The sequence below is a fragment of the Bubalus bubalis genome, chromosome 1, assembly GCF_019923935.1.
Source record: "Bubalus bubalis isolate 160015118507 breed Murrah chromosome 1, NDDB_SH_1, whole genome shotgun sequence".
Taxonomy (NCBI): Eukaryota; Metazoa; Chordata; class Mammalia; order Artiodactyla; family Bovidae; genus Bubalus; species Bubalus bubalis.
In genome coordinates, this window is record NC_059157.1 from 5,276,982 (window position 1) to 5,302,612 (window position 25,631).

The 25,631-nt window shown below is 46.5% G+C and overlaps 1 protein-coding gene across 2 annotated transcripts in view; it reads left to right on the plus strand.

Annotated features, from left to right (window-relative positions):
- Positions 1-25,631, plus strand: part of RARB (retinoic acid receptor beta) — a 451,744-nt gene that overhangs the window by 285,571 nt on the left and 140,542 nt on the right. For both annotated transcript variants that reach the window (XM_044924897.2, XM_006068951.4), the window contains exon 2: positions 11,936-12,084. In XM_044924897.2, coding sequence (XP_044780832.2) covers positions 11,936-12,084 — 149 coding nt within the window. The remainder of the gene's footprint in view (positions 1-11,935; positions 12,085-25,631) is intronic.

The window sequence follows — 25,631 nt, forward strand, 5'->3', positions numbered from 1 at the left end:
AGAACAGAATGGGGGTGGTGGCTAGCCCTGCGTACGTGCTCCGTGAGTGTCGCTGTTAATATCGCCCTATCGTACTTGTTTGCCTGGATGAGTTTCCTGTCGTCTAAGGTGGTCACATTAAGACATGGCTCGCCTACCTGCTCCCAGATACTCTAACAAAGACTCAAATGTCGTGTTCTCTTGTTTACCTGGTGTGAGCCCAGCAGTGTGCTATACACGCTTGTCATCCCCATTTCCCAGATTAGGAAACTGAGGCCCAGGAAGCTGACCTGACCTTCATTTGTATCATTTCTTTCTTTTTTTTTAGATTCCACATGTAAACGCTGCTAAGAGGCAGCGTCAGGAACTGGGCCCCTGCCTCTGTCTCTCCGGCTGTGGGAAATTTTTTTTTTTTTGTCCTAAAGTTCGTCCCACAAGGAGTTTCCTTACCCTTGAGCAGGGTTCTTCAAGATCAGCTTATTTCTAATCTGGACCAGACAGTTCATCGCTGTATGCAGAGGTGGGGGAGGGCTGTCCTGTGCACTGTGGGATGTTTCTTATTTGCTCTTATTTATTTGACTGCTCTGGGTCTTAGTTGCAGCATGTAGGATCTTTGTTGACACATGCGGGATCTAGTTCTCTGACCAGGGATCGAACCCCGGCCCTGCTTTGGGAGCTTGGCATCTCAGCCACTGGACCACCAGGAAAGCCCTGTATAGTTGATTTACACTCTTGTGTTAGTTTCAGGTATACAGCAAAGTGAGTCAGCTTTATATATATATACATATATATATATATATAAAGTGGATATGTGTTTTTTAGATTTTTCCCATGTAGATCATTACAGAGTTTTGCATAGAAGTGACCTGTGCTAACAGCGGTCCCTATTGGTTATCTATTTTATACATAGTGGTGTGTATACATCACCCCAGTCTCCCAGTGTATCCCAGCTCCCTCCTTTCCTCCTTGGTAACCATTAAGTTTTGTTTTCTACATTTGAGATTCTAGCTCTGTTTTGTAAATAGAGTCATTTGTACCACTTTGTTTAGGGTTAGGGTTTCCCACATATAAACGGCACTGCCTGGTATCTGTCTTTCTCTGACTTACCTCACTCACGTATGATAATCCCAAGCTCCATCATATTGCTGCTTGTGTGCCTACTAAGTCACTTCAGTTGTGTCCATTCCTTTCTCCAGGGGATCTTCCCAACCCTGAGAGTATGTTTGCAACTTGCCTGGCACAATGTTCAGTAAGTGATGGTCAACCCAGACCTCCCCATCCGTCCACTTTTCCCTGGGACTGAACCCTCATCTCTTACATCTCCTTCATTGGCAGGTGGATTCTTTACCACTAGCACCACCTGTGCAAATAGCATTGTTCTTTTTTTATGGCCGACTAATATTCCATTATATATATATATATGTGCCACATCTTTATCCATTACTCTATGGGCATTTAGGTTGCTTCCGTTTCTTGGTTTTCGTGAAGAGTGCTTCTGTGAACACTGGGGTACACTGTGGGATGTTTGGTAGCATCCTTGGCCTGTAATCAATAAATGCCTGTAGTTGCCCCCAGTTATGGCAGCCAGAATCTCTCCAGACCTTGCCAACTATCTCTTGCTGCTGCTGCTGCTAAGTCGCTTCAGTCGTGTCCGACTCTGTGCGACCCCATAGACGGCAGCCCACCAGGCTCCCCCGTCCCTGAGATTCTCCAGGCAAGAACACTGGAATGGGTTGCCATTTCCTTCTCCAATGCATGAAAGTGAAAAGTGAAAGTGAAGTCGCTCAGTCGTGTCTGACTCTTAGCGACCCCATGGACTGCAGCCCACTAGGCTCCTCTGTCCATGGGATTTTCCAGGCAAGAGTACTGGAGTGGGGTGCCATTGCCTTCTCCGAACTATCTCTTAGGGGGCAAAAATCAGTGTTAGTTAAGAGCCACTGTTCAATGTTAAAAAAGTTGGAAGGAAAAGTGGACGGATGGGGAGGTCTGGGTTGACTGTCACTTACTGAACACTGTGCCAGGCAAGTTGCAAACATACTGTCTCTTTCACCAGCAGGAATTTTAGGATTATCTGCAGTGTCCAAGAGGACACTGGGGTGCAGAGAAGGAAAGAAAACTCTCTGGCCACTAAAGTAATCAGGGGCAGAAGAGGGATCCTAGCCAGGCGGTTCTGGCAGCAAAGCCCATGACCTTCCCATCACTTCCTCAAAGGGTTTTCAGCAGGTTCAGGGCATTTTAGTTCTTTTTAGGAAACAAGAAAACCCAGATGATGAGGATTGAATTGGTTTCCAAGTTATTTTGAAGCCATTAATATGAGTGTATACCTGTAAAATAACAAGAAAATATAACAAAACAACACTTCTTTGACCCAGTAAGTACAGCATTACTTTGTTGCAAAAGAGGAGTTGGCTACATTCTAGTGTCTTTACCCTTGAACTTACTCAGAGCTGGGAAGAGTGGCAAAAATTTCCATGTGACAAAATGTACTCTTTTAAAACTATTCCCCTAAAGTATCCTCCCCTCATTACTTTTCTGTAAGGCTGGTATCAGTGTGATTTTCAAATATATTTATGGGATATAAGCAAAGAATTGTATATCTAAGATGATATACATTTTAATGCTCTTGTTTTAATTCACTGTGGGTGTAAGAAATTTGAGCAGATAATAGAATGTTAGTGTAATAATTGCTTTTAAGAATTATGGGAATCCTGATTGGAAGTAGAATATAAGACTGAATCATTTGGTGTGGAGATTAACTCTTCAGGGACCTTCCTATTGCGATGCAATTAGCTTCATCCATACTCAACTCCAGAGACTGGGTCTAGCGTTTGTTGCGTTAACGCCTTCCATTTCTGATGCCTCTCTGCTCACATCATTAATAAGTAGTTAGATGTGTCGGGCCGTTAAGTGATTTTAAGAGAGAATTTATTTGAACCTGTCACAAGCTATCTTAGTCTGTCCTAGAAAATAGTGATCTAAAGCATCGTCTGTTACAAACGTCACCTAAAACAACCTAGGAGATAATTTTCGACTATGTTCCTTGAAGCAAGAAAGCATATTATAAAAATGAAATGTAGGTGTTGAATGTGTCGTAGCCCCTTAGGAAAACACGACAGCACTTCCCATGGTAAAAGTGTCCCAGGAATAATTTCTGCTGCTGGCCAAGAGCCCAGGCAGGTGTAGCTGCGGTACAGGAACATCAGTGGATCCTCCGCCCATCTCTCTTGATAAGGCCTAGACTATCTTGCCAAATTTAACCATGTCTTGATTCAAGTCAGTGTTTGGAAAATTATAACCATCGATTAAAAGAAAGGGAGGTACCCAACCCTGCAGTTCTCCAATGCCAGTAAATAGGCCCTAGCACATCACACCTAGTGATGTTCCTAGCAGAGGAAGGAGATGGGTTAAAAACCTTTAAAAGCTGTGGGTTTGAGTGAAACAAGAGTAGTATGGAGACTTCCCTCGAGGCCCAGTGGTTAAGACCTCGCCTTCCAATGCAGGGCCTGTGGGTTCCGTCCCTGCTCCGCGAGCTAAGATCCCACGTGCCTCCTGGTCAAAAACACCAAAACATAAAACAGAAGCAATATTGTAACAAATTCTATAAAGACTTTAAACATGGTCCACTTAAAAAAAAAATCTTTAAAAAAGTATCTATTCAGCCAGTTAAATCTCTTGTAAAACTAATAGTCTTTGTGTTTAAATTTCTGAGATGCTAAGGCGCCTACTTCGGGGGCCCTCCCTTCCCTTTCCCCGGGGGCTGGAGGCGGAGTCAGTGAGGTTCTGCCTTAGTTTCAGACACGGAGGCAGCCCTGGGCGCTTAGTATGTGCTCAGTAAATGGTGGGTGCTGTTAGTTCAGCTCTCCAACTCTGACCCCCCTCCGCCAACTAAAACCCACTGCCAAAATTCCGTGGGAGAAGATGCAGGCTTCTGGTGAGCATAAACACACTGGCAGCCTGGAGATCTGAATAATGTACTAACTGCCCAAGGAGGGGAGGGTTCGGGGCGGACCTGAGCAAAGGGGAAGCCGGCACAGTCCCCGTGCCAAATTGACTCAGCAGATTGTTTGGGATTCCGGAGAGGTTAGGACAGTAACAAGGCATTTTTATGTCCGGGTGTCTCCGATGTTGCTGCTGGGCCTGGGAATTATCTGGGGCTTTTGTTAACATGCCTGTTTGGATTCGGCAGGAACTTCTGGGGTGGGGCTGGCCGGGCGCGCGGGAGTCTCGCCTTCCACCCAGGTCCCAGGTGGTGCCGAGGCAGGGGCCGCAGCTTGAAAGGCCATCCTTTCTTTAAGGGCTTGAAAATCAAAGTCCTCCCCGCCGCTCTGGTCCCCTGCCTGTGCTCAGCACCTGTTGCCCGCGCGGTGAGAATAGCAGGGGTTCTCAGAGCGCCAGCCCCAGCCCTGGGCTAGCGTCCCGGGCGACCCGGGCAAGCACACACTCCTTCAGGGTCACGGGCAGGTTACTGAGTCAAGACTGCCGGAGCCCGCCCCGGCGTCCCCCCGACCTCCCCTCCCCTTCCCCAGACCCAGGACTGATCTCGGAGCTGCTTAGGGATAACAAAGCCAGCAGAGGAGCGAGGCAAGGCCGTTCCAAACCCGAGGTTTTTTTCTTTGGCAATCACCTAATTTTCAAAATGCGATTCACAGATTTGAAAAATCCCCCGAGTGTGGAAACAAACCGCTTTTCCTGAAAGATGATTAAAAGCAGACCCCGCCCCCACCCCCACTGGAAAATTAAATGAGCGGCCGCACCGAGGTCCCCCGCGCTCACGTGTAAAGACTATTTTAATAGAAGGGCCGCGTGCGCGCGCGCGCATGCGTACGCGCCCGCAGCGCAGAATCTGGTTCTAATTACTTGTACTTTGGTTGAACTTTGGCGTTTCCTTTGACTTTCTCCCTAATGTATGTGAGCTGTGGGCCTTGCGATCCTGCAGTGCATCCACAGAAAAAGGAGGGGGGGAAATCCAGACCGGCTCTCTTCGGTGCCAACAAAAATGAAACCCAACTGAATGTTTTGACCAAATGCCACACTTTGCGCTTCTCCCTTAATTAGCTGAAATGACTCCCTCCCACCGGGTCCCGGAGCTCGGGGCTCGAAATTCCCCGGGGGTCATGCAGGAAATGCCTTTTGCTTTACAACTCCTTTCTTTTTCTTTTAAGGCTCGGCTGCCCAGAGAGTGCATTAAAATGCTGTCTTAATCATCGAAGGTTCTAGTAAAAAAGGCAAGACTTTCATGAAGCGGGATGCCTGCCCCGCCCGCGTCTAATTAGGCCCAAGTAAAACCCTGATGTCTGTCAACATGGCTTACCCAGCTGTAAATTAATTCTCACAAAGAAAAAAAAAAAAAACACAAAGAAAAACAGTATACTGGGCCTTCTCTTAAAAATGTTATCTGCTACTTAATCTAACCTTTAGAAGAATGCCAAGCATGTTAGGAATTGTGAAGGGAGCTATTGTTAGAAGCTTTCTGTGTTTAAATGACACTCAGGTGTGTTGTAACAACAAGGACATTTATACTGTGTTTTCTCAGGTGAGTTAAGTTATAAGCACCAAGTCCTCTTAACATGCAATCGCATTATTATTATTATTTATTTATTTTTTGCCTTTTTTTTTTTTTTGGAGTGAATTAAACCTCCAGAGTTGTGACAGTGTTTAAGAGGCTGTGACGCTTGGGAGTGCTGGTTCTGCTTTTGTGCAGAATCTGGTCGGCGGAGACTTCCTTTAGTTTGCTTTTGTTTCGTCTGCAAACAACCTCGGAGTTTGGAGTCCTTCGGAGCTGTGCTTCTCACAGTGCCAGCTTCAGTCCCTTGCCAGTCCTGGAAGAAAGGGGCAGCGAGAGCAGATGTTTAGAAATTTGTCCAGCAATTTGACAGAGTAATTTTATGTCTAGAAAAAAAGCGGTTTTTTCCCTCTTTTTAACTTGTAGCTTGTGTTTTGAGCATCTTTTCTGAAATTCCTTTTTTCCTGGAGATTTCATTTTATATCATTTTCCCCCTCGAGATTTGCTTTTATTACTATCAATCTATGATAAAAAAAAAAAAGAAATAGTCCTTTACCATAGATAGTCTGAAAATCACTCATTTAAAGCAAAAGCCTTCCTCACCCCCACCGCCCCCCACCACCCCCAGAAATCTGCTGCTGATCGTGGTCCAGACACACCTGGAGGAGAGTTAGTATGAAGGCAATCAAGACTTGGATGGCTTTTCTGCAAGGAAGGTGCCTCTAGCTTTGTTTGCCTGAGTGACAGCCACCTCTGCGTGGCGGGGACGGAGAGGTTTAGCATATGAGCTAAAAGCTTCCGTCAGTGTAGGTATGGATCAGCTGTCTCCTTTGGCAACCTGGAGAAGGCCCCTGAGCACCTCTGGTGCTGAGTCTGCTCTGGGCAGGGACCCATGGAGCCTAACACCCACCTCGCCGGAGCACAGAAGTTCCTGCTTGGCGGTTCCCCGACAGCCGGTCTGGTGCGCAGTTTGGCTGCTGTTGTCGGGGAGGCAGCCACCTTGAGCCAAAACTGAACACGACAATAGGTAAGCAGGGAAATAAAGAAAAAGCAGGTCCAGATGAGTCCTCAAAGGCTGCTTTTCCCCAAACTGAAATTGCCACAGGAGGGCTGGAGTGCCATTGTTTTATTGAATGACACCAGCCTCAATGCCCTCCCCCCTCCCCCAGGAAGTCTAAAAACTGCGTTCTTTGGCCTGCCTGACATCGCTGAATGAGCTAATACCGGACACGTTGTCTGCTGAGCCTGCAGAGTTTTTGAGCAAAAATTTTATCATTCCATAGACTGATTGTGCTTGCTCGGAATAAGGAACAGAATGTTTGAGGCCTCTCAAGGGCATTTGATGAATCTAACTCTCATTTAAAGGGACTAATAGATTATTGATTTAAGCAGGATGACAGGGAGCAGATCAATGGCCAGGCACTCTGTAGCTGTCTTAAACACTAGAACTGAAGGGAGCTGTGGGCTGCCCACCTGGCTTGTTCCCCGCTGTCTTCATTGGGGTGGAAATAAACGGGGATCACAGGGAAGGGGAGCACTAATAAAAGTTGGCCAAAGTTATGTTTTTGCTGTGTTACCGAAAAAGCCAGAGAGTGCCTTGAAGTTCAGATCTGCTTTTATATTGATGCCATATCCTCGTTGTAATTCTGGAGCTCATGTTGGCTTGTTTGCTTAAAGCCAGCTTTGGCAGTCTCACGGCACCACTGAGATTCACACGGAAGAAGTGAGAGACCAGCGTTTATCCAGTTTGAGGGGATGTTCGACTATATACAATTAATTCTTTACCACTGATGGGAAATTTTTTCCAAAGATCATTGTTTCTTGTGACATATAAGTCTTTTCTATTTATGTTTGTGTGGGGTGCACGCATGGCATGTGTAGGATTCACATTGCAAACCGCAACAGAATCAATTCATTCTTCCAAACAGCCTGGTCACCTCCTCTGGAAGACTCCCATGATTTTTCTGAGCTGAATAAGGCTTATATAGCCCTCTCTGATATGTTATTTATCCGTGGTTCCCAAACTGCTGCAATTTGGATTCACCTGGGAATATTTTTTAAAAAGCGCTGATGCCTGGCTCCCACTCCCAGGCATTCTGGCGTAATCGGTCATAGATACAGCCTAAGCATTAGGAAGTTTTAAAGCTCCCCAGGTAGTTCTAATATATAGCCAAGTTTGAGAACCACTGTATTATATTTCTAATTGTTAGTTTACTCTACATTGGGCCAAACTTAAGGGATTACACCATGTACCGTCTGTAGCATATAACATACGCTTGGCATGTTACAGCCACTCAGGGAATTAAACAATTAAACACATGAGCATCCGTTGTACAAATATGGGAAAGTTCATAGCACTGCGGGTGAAATCACCACAGCCTTAGAAGTCCACAGCATTCACTACTGATTGCTTCAAATAGAACATTTTCATCTGTACAACTGTTCAGAAAAAGTCTTCTGATCCAGTCTGTGGTTATAAGTGACTCGCCTCCCCTGGAAAGGCTTTTACGGACCTTTTATAACATGTCTCAGGATTTTGAGGCCTCTCCCCTTTCAGGTGCTTTGGCAAAGTTGCGTGGGGTTAGATCGCCTGCAGTTCTGTTTCCTCTCTTTGGGAGGGAGGGATGCTGGACGCTCTCAACACATGAATTCAAAGCGGCATATTTATGGAAATTACACCCACTTCTAAAATTTAGGAGGCAGCTCTGACAGCTGAGTCCAGCCCTAACAAGACTCTATTTACAACTTTGCTAAACGAGCCAGATTAGCTGTTCTACACGGGCCAGTGGGACGTTAAAATACACTCTCCCCACCCTGCACGCAACTCAGGACTGACCGTGGTGGTGATGACCCAGCTTGGGCCCTGGAGGGGAACTAAAGACACACAGATAAAACCAATCAGAAAGTTCTGGGAGGCGTTTAGGGGCAGACTCACTTACATTGATACCTAGGAGTGTAAGTTGACACAGCCCCTCTGGAAATAACAAAATAACCATACCTTTCGAATTAATGATTCTACTTCTGAGAATTTATCCTAAGGACATAGTCAGAGATGTGCTGAGATTAGCTACAAAGATACTCATCATGATGGAATGTTTTGTGGGAAAGAATATTTATTGACAAGGAAACAAACTCATGACACAGTAAGTTAAAGTTGCAAACAGAATCTACAGTATAATTCAAATTTGTAAAATAAACGAAAAACATTTACATTCACGGTAAAATGTTTTGTAGGACAGATGCCGAGATAACAGTAATTTTCTCCGAGTAAAAGGACTGTGGGTAATTCTGTATGGGTTTGTTTTCTTAGATTTTTTTTTTCCCAGGGCTCCAGAAGCTTTTAATTTTTTAACTTCTCTGAAATCAGGCTGTCTCTCACAAGCACTCTTGGATCATAGTTTAATTGGCAGTACTCTGTCTTTCTTAAATGATAATGTAGAATAACTATGCATTTTATAATCAAGGGTAACTCAGAATCAGTGACACCCAGTAATAACAACGGCAGTAGCGGTATCTTGGGTTTTTTAAAAATTGAAATATAGTTCATGGGCCAATATTGTATAAGTTACAGATGTACACTATAGTGATTCACAATTTTTAAAGTTTATGTTCCATTTATAGTTATAAAATATTGGCTCTATTCCCCATGTCGTATCCTTATTGTTGTTGTTGAGTTGCTAAGACATGTGCGATTCTTTGTGACCCCATGGACTGTACCCCTCCAGAGTCCCCTGTCCATGGGATTTCCCAGGCAAGAATCCTGGAGTGGGTTGCCATTTCCTTCTCCAGAAGATCTTTCCTAATCCTGAGATCAGACCCGCGTCTCCTGCGTTGCAGATTGATTCTTTGCCACTGAGCCACCAGGGAAGCTCCTTGTGTCCCTGCAGCTTATTTTGTATTGTTTCCTTAGGTTTTCAGCAAACAGTGGTGTATCATTTTGTACTGTTTTCTCATTGATGCTGTTCTGACTCATTTGCTTTCCGATGACGCTGATTAGCTTAGTGTGAGGCATCCTGTTGCATCTGTAGCTTGATAGCTGATCTGATGAGCTTTTGTGACATCCTAAATGCGGACCTTCCTATGCAACACGTGCTGTGATTGTGCCAAGCTACCCAGGAAAGACTATTCTAGATTTATCTACTAGGCCTGCGCAGCTCTAATGAATTCATTCCAAGAATCTTCTGAATTATGAAAATACTATAATTATAGTTGATTCTCTTCCAAAGGGGTAATTAATTACTTTTAAAGGAAGCAAATGAGTATTTGAAAGCTATTTGGTTTCTAATTTTACCGTTTAACAACTTAGAGGGGCATTTGGGGCTTGGAATGAAGACAAAGAAGGAAAATTGGGAAAGCTCTTGTATTAATTCATTGAATATTTATCGATTACCCACCTATAATGTGCCAGAACCTCTTCTGGGCCTGGAGCAGAGTTATAAACATTTCATCTAAGTTCCTTGGTTTCCCCAGACCCATGCTTGTGGGGTAGCACAGGCAGAATATAAAATGGTGTGCACAGACACTCTAAATTTAGACACTAGTTGGGTTTTATAGAATATAAAATGAGATGCAGTGACCAGGAGTGGGAAGGGGCCTCTTATTTAGAAAAGCCATCTGTGAGGAGGTGACATTTGCTCTAAGATGTAGGAGAGAAGAGGCGTGAGACATATGAAGTTCTCAGAATTTCCAGATACGGAGAATGCTAAGTGTGACGCCCGTAAAACTGACACGGGAGCTTGGCCTGCTTGAGGGACGGAGCAGACACCAGGTGTTTAGAGGTCAGTCAGGGCAAAACTCACTGCATCCGATGACATCACTAAGGCGCCGTATCAGGGGAAGCCTTCCTGAACACCTAGCAGGGAGTTTGCTGTCCTCGGTGACTGCTGGAGGGCTTTGGGCAGGTTCAGGAGAGGGTTGGTTTTAACTCTGGAGCAGCTATCTGACTGTGTGTTTGCAGAATGGACCCGAGGCTAGAAGAGAGCGGGCCGGGAGGCCAGTGCAGAGCCTCCTGCAGCAGCTGAGGTGGGAGATGCTCGCGATCGCTAGGCTAGCCTGGCGGCAGGATCCCGGACAGGAATGAGTGAGCAGTACCTGTAGGGAGGAGGGCCGACTTGACTTGCTGAAAGTTGGGCTACAAGACAATCCAGTCAGTAGAATAGCTGGTCTGGGAGATGACGAACAGTGAAATAACTGGGAGTTTAATACTCTGAGAAATATACTGAATGTTGTAAAGTGGTTGGACCTTGGAAGATTCTGGAACGTTATTTGACCACTTTCAGTCACTCTCTTCCTTACTTCCATCATCATTTATGAGCAGTTTTGCCTGTAATAGAAATAGAACCATGTCTTGCTTTGATTTGGAGCATAAATCTAGGGGGGTGGGGATGGGAGAATACTGGGGGTTGAAGTTCTGCAAGTTTGTATTTCTCATGGATTTGGGATGGTTAGATAATGAGATGGGGGTCCCCTGTTGGTAAATCTAGAATAAAGAGCAGCATCAGTCTGAGCCATTATTAATGCTCTTCAAGCATTACTTGTCCATTCAGTCACCCGGGGTTTGGTTCAGATACAAATCGGACTCCAGGGTGGCTCAGTGGTCAAGAATCCACCTGCCAGTGCAGGAGACAGGAGATACAGGTTTGATCCCTGGGCTGAGAAGATCCCCTGGAGGAGGAAATGGCGACCCACTCCTGTATTCTTGCCTGGGAGACCCCATGGACAGAGGAGCCTGGCAGGCTACAGTCCAGGGGGTTGCAAAGAGTCGGGCACGACTGGGCACACACTGACCCCATGGGCTTGAGCTGAACCCTGATGACCACAGTTTCTAATCAGCTCTGATGCAATGCTGATCTTCTGGTCCAAGGGGGACCCTGAATAGCAAAGATCTCGCCCCCATTGCTCTTCGTCATGCTCAGCTCTGGTCCCGCGCTGAAGACCCTCCCCATTGTTGGATGGCTGTCTGGGGCATTTTCTTCCTTTGCCCTAAGGAGACTTACTTTTGGTTAAGTTACTGCAGGGTCAAGGAGGTCATCCCTGAGACTCTTAAATATACTGGAAGCTGGTGGAACAGGAGTTGAAAGAGCCCTGGGTGTGCGGTGTGAACATCTGACTTTGTGTCCTGACTCCACCACAGCCCTGTTGGTTTTGGATGAGTCACTGCGCTCCTCTGAGTTTCTGTTTCTCTTGAGGGTAAAACGGTGATAACATGACCTCCCTCTCAGTGCGGAAGCATTCTGCCAATGAGCGAGACATGCAGGATTGCTTTGTGAACTGCAAAGACCCACGTTAGAGGTAGATCCCCCTGCAGTGCCCACCCTGACAGCTGGCCTTGTGGGCCTGTCCTGGTGATGTTGTAGCTGAATTGGGGGCGGAGGCCTGTGAACCCGCTGGGGAAAAAGTCATGAACTGAAACGTCTTTTCTCCCTTTTCTCCCGCTCCGCATCTCCGCCACAGCGATTGAGACCCAGAGCACCAGCTCCGAGGAACTGGTCCCAAGTCCCCCGTCTCCTCTTCCGCCGCCCCGCGTGTACAAGCCCTGTTTCGTCTGCCAGGACAAGTCATCCGGGTACCACTATGGGGTCAGCGCCTGCGAGGGGTGTAAGGTGAGTGCCAGCTCCAGGTCTGGGACGCCTTGACATCTGTCCCAGCCTCTCCCATCAGTCTGGTGGTCTGGGCTGTGTTTGATGGTTTCATTTCTTCCTTATATAGCTCATTAATTAAAAATGCAGAAACTCCTCCAGCTGACTGATGGAAGCCAAATGTTCCAGGGCCCTTAAAATAACCCATAGCAGTTCTTTTCAGGTAACAAGAGCCTTTTGAAGGCGTCCTGAAAAGCATCACCCTATTTCTCTTTAGAACACGCCGTCTGGTGTCTTTGTAGTTTTATTTTATTTTTAAATATGACTGACAGTCCCCTGAATCAACTTGCAGAGAATCCAAGGTTGAAATTGGGATTTATCTTCTGGCTGTTTCCTCAGCCCTGTGGCCTTTGAATTACAGTTTGATTTTCAGCCTGTAGGGACTCGCTACTGTGTGTGGGTCATAAATTCAGGGGAGCTGGATTTAAAATTCCAGCCTACGGAGTCGTGGAGGCTGAACATGTGTCAGAGACTCTATGGCTGCTTTGAATCAAACTAGACAGTCGTAATCGAGTCCAACAGGCTTAATTGAGTGAAAGAGCTTCTTACTTTTTTTTGAAGAGAGAGGAGAAACAAAGAATGACTTCATAGGCAGATCCAACTCACCCACAGACAGTCTTTCAAAGGCTTTGTGTCTGTCTTGAAGCCCTTCACTGGATACACGGCTTGATTTCTATTCTCGCCGGTGGCAGTTCAGGTGTATTGTTTAATGTGGAAAATTACAGCCCCCCAGCCCCCCCCACTCCCCACCCCACAGCCCCCCAGGTGCTCCAGGGCATTTTGTCTTTGGCTGATGAGGGTGGGTATTTACTGTGTGCTCGGGGTCTGTGACAAACGATCCTGAAATGGCGTGGCTTTGAGACCACAGCCTTTTCTTTGGTTTGCAACTCGTGGGCCAGTGCGCTCGGCCAAGTTCCTCTGGGGGGTCTGTGTGGTCCTGGCCGTGCTCCACGTGGACTGGATCAGCTGCAGGTTAGCTGGCCGGCTCTGCTTCTGAGGGTGCTGTCCATTGTGGGGTGGGGGCCTCTTTTCCCGATGGGCTGGCCCTGGTTATTCCCACGGGCAGGGTTCCAGAAGAGGGCACCAGGCCACTCAAGGCCTCCGGAGGCCCAGAGGTGGCACGCTCTGGCTCCTGACAAGTTCTGGTGTTGGCCAGAGCAGGTCAGAAGCCCAGCCTGTCAACGCAAGAGGTGGGGACATAAACTCAACCTCTCAGCCCAAGGAGCGGCGAAGACAAGACGAGAGGCAGGAACACAGGGGAAGGACCGATCGGGTCTTTGTGCATTGCGTCTGCCACACTGCGTGTCTGCTGGCCTGGGGACCCAGGACCCTCACCGCAGCTGTGACTCACCCACAGCCGGCCGCCAGAAGAGCCACGTGAGCAAACACCCAAGCGTCAGCCCCGCAAAGAGATTAGGTGATTTTTCCTTCCCTCTCAAGTCATTTGAATAAGCTAGTATTTGTTTGCAGGGTGAGGCCCGCTTGGGGAAATTCATTACAGCCTGAGGGACATCTCTTTCTCTGGGATCATGCTGGCGTGAAAGGAAGCCCACTTCCTCCAGTAGCCTTAGATAGGGTGGGCAAGGCAGTGAGCATGGGGGCCAGCTGGCAGCTGGGTGGAAAGTGAAGCTTTTGTGCCCTCGAAGTACTGTTCAATATCGGTATCCCCTCGCTGAAGCTACTGAAATTTACCCTGAGATTTGGGAAAGGTTCAGAGAACCCCAGTTCCTTCTGTCCATGTGTTGTGCAATGCATAAACACATCATTTTCTAGTGAGCATTTGAAAGTTAAATGCAAGGACACTCCTTTATTTCAAAAAACTTTGTCATCTTAGGTCCAGCAGCCTTCATGAGGGCTGATGTAACTCCACTCACCTGCTCCCTTTCTGCCCTGGGAAAAGAAATGAACCAGCGTGTCTGCTTGTCCAGATCCCAGGCCCTGCCCACGTGTTAAGCTGTTTCACAATCTCTGAAGGACAAGCTGTTTTAATCAGCTCTTAGTCAGCTAGTTCTCTGACCTCCTGCACAGGATTCTGACTCTTTTTAGGAAAAACCCCAACAAAAACAAGACCTGGACCAGTACAAGCAACTCTGATGAGCTTGGAAAAGCTGTTCAGAGCCCTGCTGGGGTGTATCTTTTCAGTAAAGAACAGTAAGCCCAATAAGGTCAGGTGAGCTGGCCAGCCAGTTGTCCAGCTTAAGGATTAAGCCCACTATAGCTTTGGACTCTGGGTGGGTCTCTAAAAGCATGGGCCGCCTCGCCCCCTGGTTGTTGAGTAAGACTGGTCTGCATTTTAGCTTGCTGGGAAGATATAGTGACAAAATTCATAGAACTGAAAAGCTTAAGAAGCCAAAAGTATGATGTAATCACCAAAGAAAAAATATAGAACTTTAAAAAATGAAATACAACTTTTGTTTTCATTTTAAAAATGACCAGTTCAGTGCAGACTTTATTGTATTAAAAAAAAAAAAGAACATTAAAATAACCAGTGTTCTACCCTGGGAGAGAAAGCCCTGTTAAACCTGTTTTTCTGTTAGTTATATACACATTGTTATCTTTGTTGTTGTTGTTTTTACTAGAATAGAATTTTATATTGTACACTGGTTTTGACTTTCTTTTTAAATTTAATAATCTTTCATGACCAAAATGTAAGCAACTGCATAGTTTATAAGGCTGTACCATTAATGTAGTGGTTTATGGTACATCACAATTTATTTAATGAATCCCCTATTGTACAACTGAGGTGTTCCTGGTGTTTCTCTACTATAAATAATGCTTTGGTAAATAGCCTTCTTGTTTATCTCTGATAACTTACTTAGGATAAATTAGTAGAGGTGGAATTTCTAGGTCAATGGCTCTGTAGATTTTTAAGGCTTAACCAAATTGCCAAAATGCCTTCTAAAAGACGTTTATCGGTGTAAGCTCTGTTAGTCTGATAGAGTTAATATTATTGAAGACTATTAGGACTCTCTCTCTTGTAATAATAAGGTAATGAGTCAAGAAACAACTTCTCAAACCAACCACAATCTGGTTGTTTATAATGGGCCCCATGCCTGGTGCCGTTTCGGGCTACCAGCAGATCGACGCCATGGCCCCCCGCTGACCTGTAAGCATGGGCTCACCCTTGGCCTGGAGATCAAAGATGGCAGCTCTAGACTGGAAGTCCTTGCTCTAAAGTAGGATTCCCAAACAGAACCCAATTTATATCTTTAAGAAGGAATATCCACAGTGACTCCTGCCTGTCGTGACCAGAGTGACCTTATTGACTATTGTTTCGGGGAGAGAACCTCTGTCTCCCTAGGGACCAGGTGGCAGTATCGGCCTCAGAAGCTGATGAACGGGCCGTGGGCTACCTCTGGGAATGGTCAGCAGCTGTGTGTTGACGCGGCATCACCATGGCAACATAACCACTAGCTGTCCCACAGGGATGTCCCGTTTAGGGGATTTCCAGCTAAGCGTTGGCAAATTTTTACAGGGGACAAAGGGTGCATAAAATTTTTACAGGGGACCAAGAGTACATAAAATGAACATACGGTGTAGTTAGCTGAGAAGGTGTAACAGTATAAAGTTGTAAAGCTGATTTTCAGCTGTCTTTAAGAAACAGTTGCGTTGCTCATAGCTAGAATTTGTGTAAAGTTTTGACCTTTATCATATTTTATATTTCCATATTTGTAGCTTTCAAAGGGTGTGGGATCTACAGTGAGAATACCAGGATTTGACTCCTAGCTAGGCCGCTCTCTAGTTTTCTGACCTTGGGCGAGCATCTTTAATTCTCTCTGTCTCTCTCTTTTCTCAGTTGGAAAAACAGAGCTAATCAGATCACCACCTTGTAATACTGTTGTGAATATGAAATGAGTTACTGTGAAGCATGTACTTGGCACATCGTAAGCGGTATATGTGCGTAGTTATTCTTTTGTACTGTCGTTAACGTATCATTGGTGACTTTTGCACACAGTACGGTAGCATCGGTTAAAATCTTAGTGTTCTTTCTTGTAGTGTTCTTTCAGAAATTCCCTGTTCCCTTGTACACAAGGAGACACTGCCTCTTTCCTTCAAGACTTAGGTTAAGACCTAGCCAGTGCTTGGAACCTCCGCTGATTACGCTAGGACAGAGGTTGGCACACTGATTCTGTAAAGAGGAGACAGTAAATATTTTAGGCTTCAGAGGCCATATGGTTTCTGTTACAGCTACTCAACGCGGCCATTGTTGCATGAAAGGACCCACAGACAGTATGTACATGAATAGGCTTGGCTGTGTTCCAATAAAACTTTATTTACAAAAACAGGCAGCAGACCATGTTTAGCCCTTGGGCCTAGTTTCCTGATCTCTGCAAAAGTAGACGGTGATACGTCGTATCTTGCGTGTGTACTTAGTCGCTCAGTCGTGTCTGACTTTATAACTCTGTGGACTGCAGCCCGCCAGGCTCCTCTGCCCATGGGATTCTCTAGGCAAGAATACTGGAGTGGGTTGCCGTGCACTCCTCCAAGGGATCTTCCCAACCCAGGGATTGAATCCCTGTTTCTTGTGTCTCCTGCATTGGCAGGCAGGTTCTGTACCACTAGCACCACCTGGGAAGCCCATCCATTTCCTAAAACTCAGAAGCTGATGGCCTGAAGCATTCATGCCAAAGGTGGCATCAGCTCTCTCTGGTGGACTGTGGGGCTAGGACAGCTGCATCCCTCTCCTGCCTGCCCGGTGTCCATGGCAACAGCTTCAGGACCACTCTCCCTATCTGTTCCTCCACCCCTCATCCCCACTCAGCTCCCCCCTCCTTATCACCCAGAGCCAGAGATGAGCAGTTTCCTTATAAGTCAGCTACTTCCAGAAACACCTGGTTTACTTTGGAGACGTTTATGGGATATATTTTATAATCTGTTGTTGTTGTTCAGTCACTCAGTCGTCTCCAGCTCTTTACGACCCCATGGACTGCAGCAGGGTGGGCTTGCCTGTCCTTCACTATCTTTCGGAGTTTGCTCAAAGTCATGTCCATTGAGCCGGTGATGTCATCCAACCATCTCATCCTCTGTCGCCCCCTTCTCCTCCTCCCCTCAGTCTTTCCCAGCATCAGGGTCTTTTCCAATGAGTTGGCTCTTCACATCAGTGCATCAAAGTATTAGAGCTTCAGCTTCAATATCAGTTCTTCCAGGGCATATTCAGTGCTGATTTCCTTTGGGATTAACTGGTTTGGTCTCGTCTCAAGGGACTCTCGGGAGTCTTCTGTAGCACCACAATTAGAAAGCATCAATTCTTCAGCGTTCAGCCTTCTTTATGGTCCAACTCTCAGCATCTGTACATGACTCCTGGAAAAACCGTAGCTTTGATTATACAGACCTTTGTCGGCAAAGTAATGTCTCTGCTTTTTAATATGCTGTCTAGGTTTTTCATAACTTTTCTTCAAGGAGTAAGTGTCTGAATTTCTTGGCTGCACTCACCATCCACAGTGATTATGGAGCCCAATAAAATAAAGTCTGCCACTGTTTCCATTGTTTCTCTATCTATTTGCCATGAAGGGATAGGAACAGGTGGCATAATCTAATTTATTAAATGCTGAGTTTTAAGCGAGCCTTTTCACTCTCCTATTTCACCTTTATCAAGAAGCTCTTTAGTTCCTCCTCACTTTCTGCTATTAGACTGGTATCATCTACATATTGATATTTCTCCCAGCAATCTTGATTCCAGCTTGTGCTTCATCCAGTCTGATGATGTGATGTACTCTGCAGAGAAGTTGAATAAGCTGGGTGACAACATACAGCCTCGATGTACTCCTTTCCCAGTTGTGAACCAGTCCAACAACAGGACTGGTTCTTAACCTGCATACAGGTTTCTCAGGAAACAGGTAAGGTGGTTTGGTATTCCCATCTCTTGAAGAATTTTCCACAGTTTGTTATGATCTACACAGTTAAAGGCTTTAGCATAGTCAATGAAGCAGAATTAGATGTTTTGCTGGAATTCTCTGGCTTTTTTGATAATCCAGTGTTTGTTGGCAGTTTGATCTCTGGTACCTCTGCCTTATCTGAATCCAGCTTGTACATCTGGAAGTTCCTAGTTCACACAGTGTTGAAGCGAAGCTTGAAGGTTTTTGAGCGTTACTTTGCTAGCGTGTGAGATGAGTGCAACTGTGTGGTAGTTTGAACATTCGTTGGCACTGCCCTTCTTTGGGATTGGAATGAAAACTGACCTTTTCCAGTCCTGTGGCCACTGCTGAGTTTTCCTAATTTGCTGGCATATTGAGTACAGCACTTTCACAGCATCATCTTTTAGGATTTGACATAGCTCAACTGGAATTCCATTCCTTCCACCGGATTTGTTCCTAGTGGTGCTTCCTAAAGCCCACTTGCCTTCACACTCCAGGATGCATGACTCTAGGTGAGTGACTACGCTGCTGTGGTTATCTGGATCTTTAAGACCCTTTTTTGTGTAGTTCTTCTGTGTATTCTTGCTCCCTTTTCTTCTTCTGCTTCTGTTAGGTCCTTGCCATTCCTGTCCTTTATTGAGCCCATCTTTGCATGAACTCTTCCCTTGTTATTTCCGGTTTTCTTGAAGAGATCTCTAGTCTTTCCCATTCTATTGTTTTCCTCAATTTTTTTGCATCATTCACTGAGGAAGGCTTTCTTATCTCTCTTTGCTGTTATCTGGAACTCTGCATTCATTTGGGTGGATCTTTCCCATCTCCTCTGCCTTTCGCTCCTCTTCTTTCTCAGCTATTTGTAAGGCCTCCTCAGACAGCCACTTGGCCTTCTTGCATTTCCTTTTCTCGTGGATAGTTTTGGTCACCGCCTCCTGTACAGTGTTACGAACCGCCATCTGTAGTTGTTCAGGCAGGCATTCTGTCTACTAGATCTAGTCCCTTGATCTTTTGTATCAGTTAACTTCTCCTGCCTAACAAAAAGCCTTAATGCTTTTGCCTTAAAACAAAAGACATTTCTGACTGGTTACGATTCTCTGCAGGTCTTCCTGTCTAGGCTGGCTTGGCTTGGGCCAGCTGATGCTACACGGTCAGGACCTTGACAGCGTGACTGGCTCCTCGCCGTGAGCCTAGTCTGCCCTCCTTCATGTGGTGTGGACAGGCTCCCATCAGTAAGACAAGACAACACCAGTGTGCACACCTCTGGCTACGTCACATTTGCTAGCGTCCCTCCCACTGCCCCAGTGTGGTTATGCCAGCATTCAACGGATGGAGAAATGGACATCACCCCTTATGGGGAAAAGTGGCCAAGTCACTCACTCAGCAAAAGATGAGGGTGCCAGAGCTGACGAGTGATCACACACCTCCTTCTATTGTGCCCTGGTGTCGTGTGGAATTAGTCTCCCAAAACTGTATTCCAGAGTCGCTGTGCTGGGCACCATGGATACAGAGTGAGCATGACAGACGGGTTCCTCCTGGAACAGGGACACAGACAGGCAGACAGTTTGGAGTTGGAAGAAAGCGTGGTCTGGTAAAGATGAGTGGAGTGGAACCTGGGTCGGCAGAAGATCGGAGCTTCCCAGGTGGCGTGAGTGGTCAAGAATCTGCCTGCCAGTGCAGGAGACGTGAGAGCTGCGGGTTCGATCCCTGGGTCAGGAAGATCCCCCGGAGAAGGCAGTGGCAACCCACTCCAGTATTCTTGCCTGGAAAATCCCACGGACGGAGGAGCCTGGCAGGCTGTAATCCATGGGGTCACAGAGTGGGACATGACTGAAGCAGCTCAGCACGCACGCGGGTGAGAGCTCAGGGTTGAGAAGGAGTCAGCTGTGTAATGGGGATGGTATGTTGGGTCAGAAACTGAACTTGGACTCTAGGGTCCTTTCTTCCTTGCTTTGTTGTGCCCCTTAACCTCTCTCGGCTTCAACAGGTGTGTGAAATCCACACGTTTGAACCCCATCCTACGCCGAAGGGCAAGTACTGAGACAATGAGCCCAGTTGGTGCACTGCTTTCTCGTTAGGCGTAGCTTGTGTGGTGTGGGGGCCCCTGGTGTCTACAAGTCCAGGGTGAGCAGCGGGCAGGGAAGGACCTGTGCTTGCTGGACTCCTCCTCTTCAGCAGGCCTGGGAGCATCTTATGCTCCTGTTTCAGTTAATTCTCACGACAGCCCTGCGGCAGGTGGGCTGTATGACCACCGTGGAAACAGAGGAGAACACTGAGGCTCAGAGAGCTTAAGGAACATGGCCAAGGTCACACAGCTGGACCTCAACCCTCACCTGTTTGGAAAATACCCGACTGCCTCAGCCACATCGAACCAGAGGATAGGAAGCCGTGCTGTGTTCCGTTCCAGAGTGTTGGGTTTCGTGGGGGCAACAAATTAGAAAAACAGGTGGGTGCAAACATCAAAAGAGCAACAACCCTGTCATCTTGGTCATCTCATAAAAGAAATGGCACTTTTACATTAAGAAGTAAAAGAAGAAAGGGCTTACAAGGCAGTCTCCAAGGAGGGGCAGTGAGCAGACGGGCCCCGCCCTGGGCAGCCTCCCAAGTGGTGTTCAGTCCGTGTTCCCTCCGCTTCGCCCTCCATGGGTGGAAACTTCCCATCCCTGAGCCAGCGCCCAGCCCCAGCAGAGCGGGGGTGAGGCTTCCAGGAGGCCCAGAGCGCTGTCTGATCGTGGTCACGCCAGCCGCCTGCTATTTAAAGCAGCCTTGAAGAGGGTAAACTCTGCTAGCCCACTAGGTCCCTCGAGGCTCGTTTCATCTGTTTTCTCATCTGCCTTTGTTTTCCTCGCCTCTGAAGAAGGAGGCTCTCATCTCCAGAATGGCCTTCGGCCACTCCACTGGTTTGGGTTTTTTTTTTTCCCTGGCAGACAGCAACTAGTGTGTGCAATCACACAGAGTTTTGCAATCAGGAAGATGGATGTCTGCACTTAATTTTAGAACTTCTATTAAATATTGTAAACATGCTTAGTTATTTTATTTGACCAGGGCCATTTAAGATGACATTGGTTTGTTGTTGTTGTTTTTAATCGACATCGATAAACATGAACATTATGCTCTGTTTGGAAACCGTTCCGGGCTTTGCCTGTCCTCCGCAGTTGCTTCTGCTGAGGGGTTTTTTGCAAGGGTCCGGTCCCAAGAACAATGTAACACACTGAAGACAATGAGAGACGGTACAATGTCTGCACTGTCGCGGCTAAAGCTGCATTATGAAGCTGCCATCGAGTTCATTATTTCAGTCCTTGAGCCACGGAGTAGGTCCCCTCATAGATCCAAAGAACTCTTCTTTATAAAACTGGTCAAGAGTGGAGAATTTATTCTCTCATTGATCAGTCATTTACTAAACACCTTCTGTGAGACAGGCTCTGGGTAGAGAAGTGAAAGGTTTTATGGGTTTTGTTACCAATATTCAGTGCGTATCCAGAACGGGGCAGTTCTGTACTAGGCATAGAGTAGATATTTCCTGACCGAGACGATAAGTGCGCCAGCAAGGAGGGAGCTGGGTGTTTTCTGGACTGTGACACGTGCGGGCTCGGGGCTCTCTGGGTGCGGAGAAGGAGACCCGCGTTCCTCCAGCACTTCCCAGGAGGGCTTCGGAGAAGAGATGGCGTGACCACAGGCTGTGTGAGCACTTCCCAGAGGAGGAAAGGGGCAGCGGTGTTCCAGGCAGAAGTTGAAGACTAATGTGAAAGCAGGGAACCTGGAATAGCCCGTGGAGAATTACATGGAAAAGTGGAAATGCATCCATTCTGTTAGGGCTTCCACGTGGTGCTAGCAGTAAAGAACCCGCCTGCCACGCAGGAGACGTAAGAGATGCGGGTTCGATCCCTGGGTCAGGAAGATCCCTTGGAGGAAGGCCTGGCAACGCACTGCAGTCTTCTTGCCTGGAGAACCCCATGGACAGAGGAGCTGGTAGACCACTGTCCATAGCGTCACAAGGAGCCGGACGTGGCTGAAGCGACTTAGCACACACACATCCCTTCGGGTCCGGTTGGTCCTCCACAACCACGTGCAGGCATCCTGGGGTCAACTGACATTAAAGGGGCTCAGAAGGGCCCTCGGTCCATCTCCTCAGCACAGCCCTGCCCTCCTCGGTCACGTGTTCTGTGGTTCTCCTTTGTAGCCCTTAACCCAGTTGTAACTAACTTAATTTCTTTTAATTACTTTTTGTTGGGGTGTAGTTGGTTTACGATGATGTGTTAGTTTCAGGTGTGCAGCACCGTGAATCAGTTGTGCATACACTAATGTCCACTCGGTCTTAGATTCAATCCCATGTAGGTTATTACAGAATGTTGGGTACAGTTCCCTGCACTACACAGTAGGTTCTCAGTACTTACTTGCTTTACACGTAGTGGTGTGTATATGTCAATCCCAGGCTCCCCCTCCTCCTTCCCCTTGATACCCCTAAGACTGTTGTCTAGATCTGCGACTGTTTGTGTTTTATGAATAAGTTCACTTGTACCCTATTTTAGATTCCACATAGAAGTGGTATCATATGGTATTTGTCCTTTTCTGTCTGACCTACTTCACTTACTGTGATCAGCTCTAGGTCCATCCATGTTGCTGCAGATGGGGCATTATTTCCATCTTTTTCGTGGCTGAGTGATGTAATTAACTTTGTGTGTTTGCTGCCTGCCTCCTCTGTCACACCAGAAGCCTCAGGAAGGCCAGGGCTGGTGTTGCATCCGAACATTACTACCAGGGCGTCGTGTGGGGCCCTGCACACAGTGGGGCCCAAAGGAAGAAGTGTTTTAAATCAGGAATCATATATAATTGTATAGTAATGAATATAGTAATAAGTGACAGGTAATAAATCAGATTAAATGGCATGGTAATGCCCACAAGTGGTATCATTATATGTGTTCTAATTATATAACGAATTGCATCTGAATATATTGGGTTTGTGATGATATATTCATAAACATTTTTACAAAATTTATTAACAGGATAAAGCCTTGAGTGGCCAAAATCCAGCTTATTTACTTAGTCCTTTCTGCCGTTCACTTCAGGGTTCACCCTTCACTGAAAAAGATACGTTCTTTTTGATATCTTTAAGCAAACTCTTATGGATTAGCAACTAGAACTTAAAAACACTGTGAGCTCTTAGTGCTTTAAAGAAAATAAAACTCTCGACATCTAGAATCTGCCTCTATCTAGAAACATCTCGACAGATGAAATGACAATCTGGCTATTGCTAGTTTTAGTTCCTACAGGAGAAAACACTTTTCTTCTTCTCTTCTGCTGGACAAATGTTGTTCTAAATTGAGAAATCATTTTGGATTGAAAGAGCAGGAAAAGCCTGTCTTTTTTTCCCCCCGTGTCTGATGTAGGAATAAACAGGAAGTGGAGGGTGAATTCTGAATTCGCCTACAATCCTATATTTTTTTTTGTCATGTCAGCTGAGTGAGAATAGTTTATTTCATTTGGTAGTTTTAAGTGGTTTGTAAATTTTTTAATGGTTACAAGTTCATAAATGCTTGTTTAAATTACTTTGCTTTTCTGTTGTTTAAAAATATCTAGGACACTCTCATTTGCTGTTTTTGTTAAATAAGCCTCAAGTCTAGCTCTTGGTAAAGCTTTCCCCGCTTGCCGTACAGCAGAGGAGGAAGCCCCTGTGTTCGCAGTTAACCTGTTGACTTGGGGATGCCTTGCCCCCCAAGTGATGCCACAAGTGTGTGTGTTTCAGGAAGTTTGTCAATGAAAAAAATTAGCAAAAAATCAATACCATTTTTGACTTAAAGCAAGTATGGGACCCCGGGGAGGGGGGGGGCGGGGTGTGGTTAACTAAGTTACTTATGCAAAATTCCTAGAGACCATCATGTAAAAGGAATTGTGACCATATATTACAGTTTCACCAAACAACATGAAGACTGTATTTTTGTCAGAGAAATAAAAGCATGCGTCTGGGGTTTCCTGAGAGGTGATAGAAATTATGACTGAACATCACTTCTGTTTAAATAGATTTTTACACCATCAGAGGTTATGATGTTAGTGACTTTGGGGAGATGAGTCGTTCAGACGTCTCTCCAGACTTTTTACTGGAGAGGTTAAATAGGGAGCTTCCAATTCTGTATTTCCTTCTCCTGCATGAGCTCTAAGGAACATGAGGAATGGCATCACCTGGAAGGGCACTCCTGGTTCGTTTTTTAAAATGTATCTTATACTGGAGTATGGTTAATTACAGTGTTGTGTTAGTTTCCGGTGTGCAGCAAAGGGATTCGGTTCTATTTGTGCATACATCCATTCTTTTTCAGATTCATTTCCCACATAGGTTATTCTAGAATGTCGGGCAGAGGTCCCTGTTGGTTACTCTTTTGTACAGAGAAGAGTGTGTACATGTCAATCCCAAACTCCTGCTTTCTCTGCCCCCACTTCGCCTTTGGGAACGGGGGCGCCCGTGCTGCCAGCCCTGGGCTGCTCTTCCCGAGGGCGGGGCTGCGCATCCCTGGTCTTCCCTCTCCATATAGCTGCCTTTCTCCTCACCTGCATGCCTGTGCTAAATTAGAGAAACAGGAAAACTGTCTTATATTTGTGTTGCCTCTAAGTTTTTCTAAAGCACTTTCGCTTTATGCAATTAAATTCAGCTGAGCTTTGCTGCCGCTGGGAGGGGGGCAGGGGTGGGGAGAAACAACCCTCCAAAATGTGTCCTCTCTGGTACAGAATTTCCTTGTCAAGTAGCCGTTCAGGGCGTGTGTCCCCGGCTGGTCCCTGCTCTCTTGTGCACGGAGATTAGGAAGGCAGGCCGCTTCCCGTGTGGCATCCACCAGGCCTTTTGCTGCCTCTGGTTCTAACCAGAGAGTGGGAGGGAGAGTGCAGAGGTGGGCAAAGCCAGGCCTGGGGGGCACAGAGCAGGCCAGGTCCCAGTCTTAGCATCAGATCAACTGTGGGAGGTGGAGCCTGGCCATGAGCTTGGGGACCGACCGGCTGTCAGCAATAGGAAGGTGTGAAAGTGTTAGTCACTCGGTCACGTCCAACTCTTTGCGACCCCATGGACTGTAGCCCATCAGGCTCCTCTGTCCATGGGGTTCTCCAGGCAAGTGGGTAGCCATTCCCTTCACCAGGGGATCTTTCTGACCCAGGAATTGAACCCGGATCTCCTGCACTGCAGGCAGATTCTTTACCATCTGAGCTACCAGCAATAGGGAAGCACTAGTGAATTTAGCAGAGAGCTGAGAGTCCCGCCTGAGGTGTTTTATTTGCTCCTCATAAAAATTAGAGAAGTAAGCGGGGGAGGTTTTTTTTTTTCCTTCCATTTCACAGGTGAGAAGATGCACCAGGTTCTACAATGCATGTCCCGGATTTAGAATCTGATGTTGCTCCTGACATGGTTACTGTGGAAACCAGCACGCATACATTGTACAGTTGTTCACTTATTTCCCTGATGGTGTCAAAGTCTTTTCACAGTCTGCAATTCTGAACATCTTCATTTCCTGGTATCTTCTGTTTTGACATACAGAGAGGCTGGGAAGGCCTTTATCAGGGGCTCTAGCCCAGCCTCAGCCCGCAAGACAGAAATCACACGTAGCCAGAATGACCCCAGAAAATCCCTCCGGCAGGCAGACGGCTGGAGACTGACATATGTCTCCCATTAAGACGACAAAGCCACTT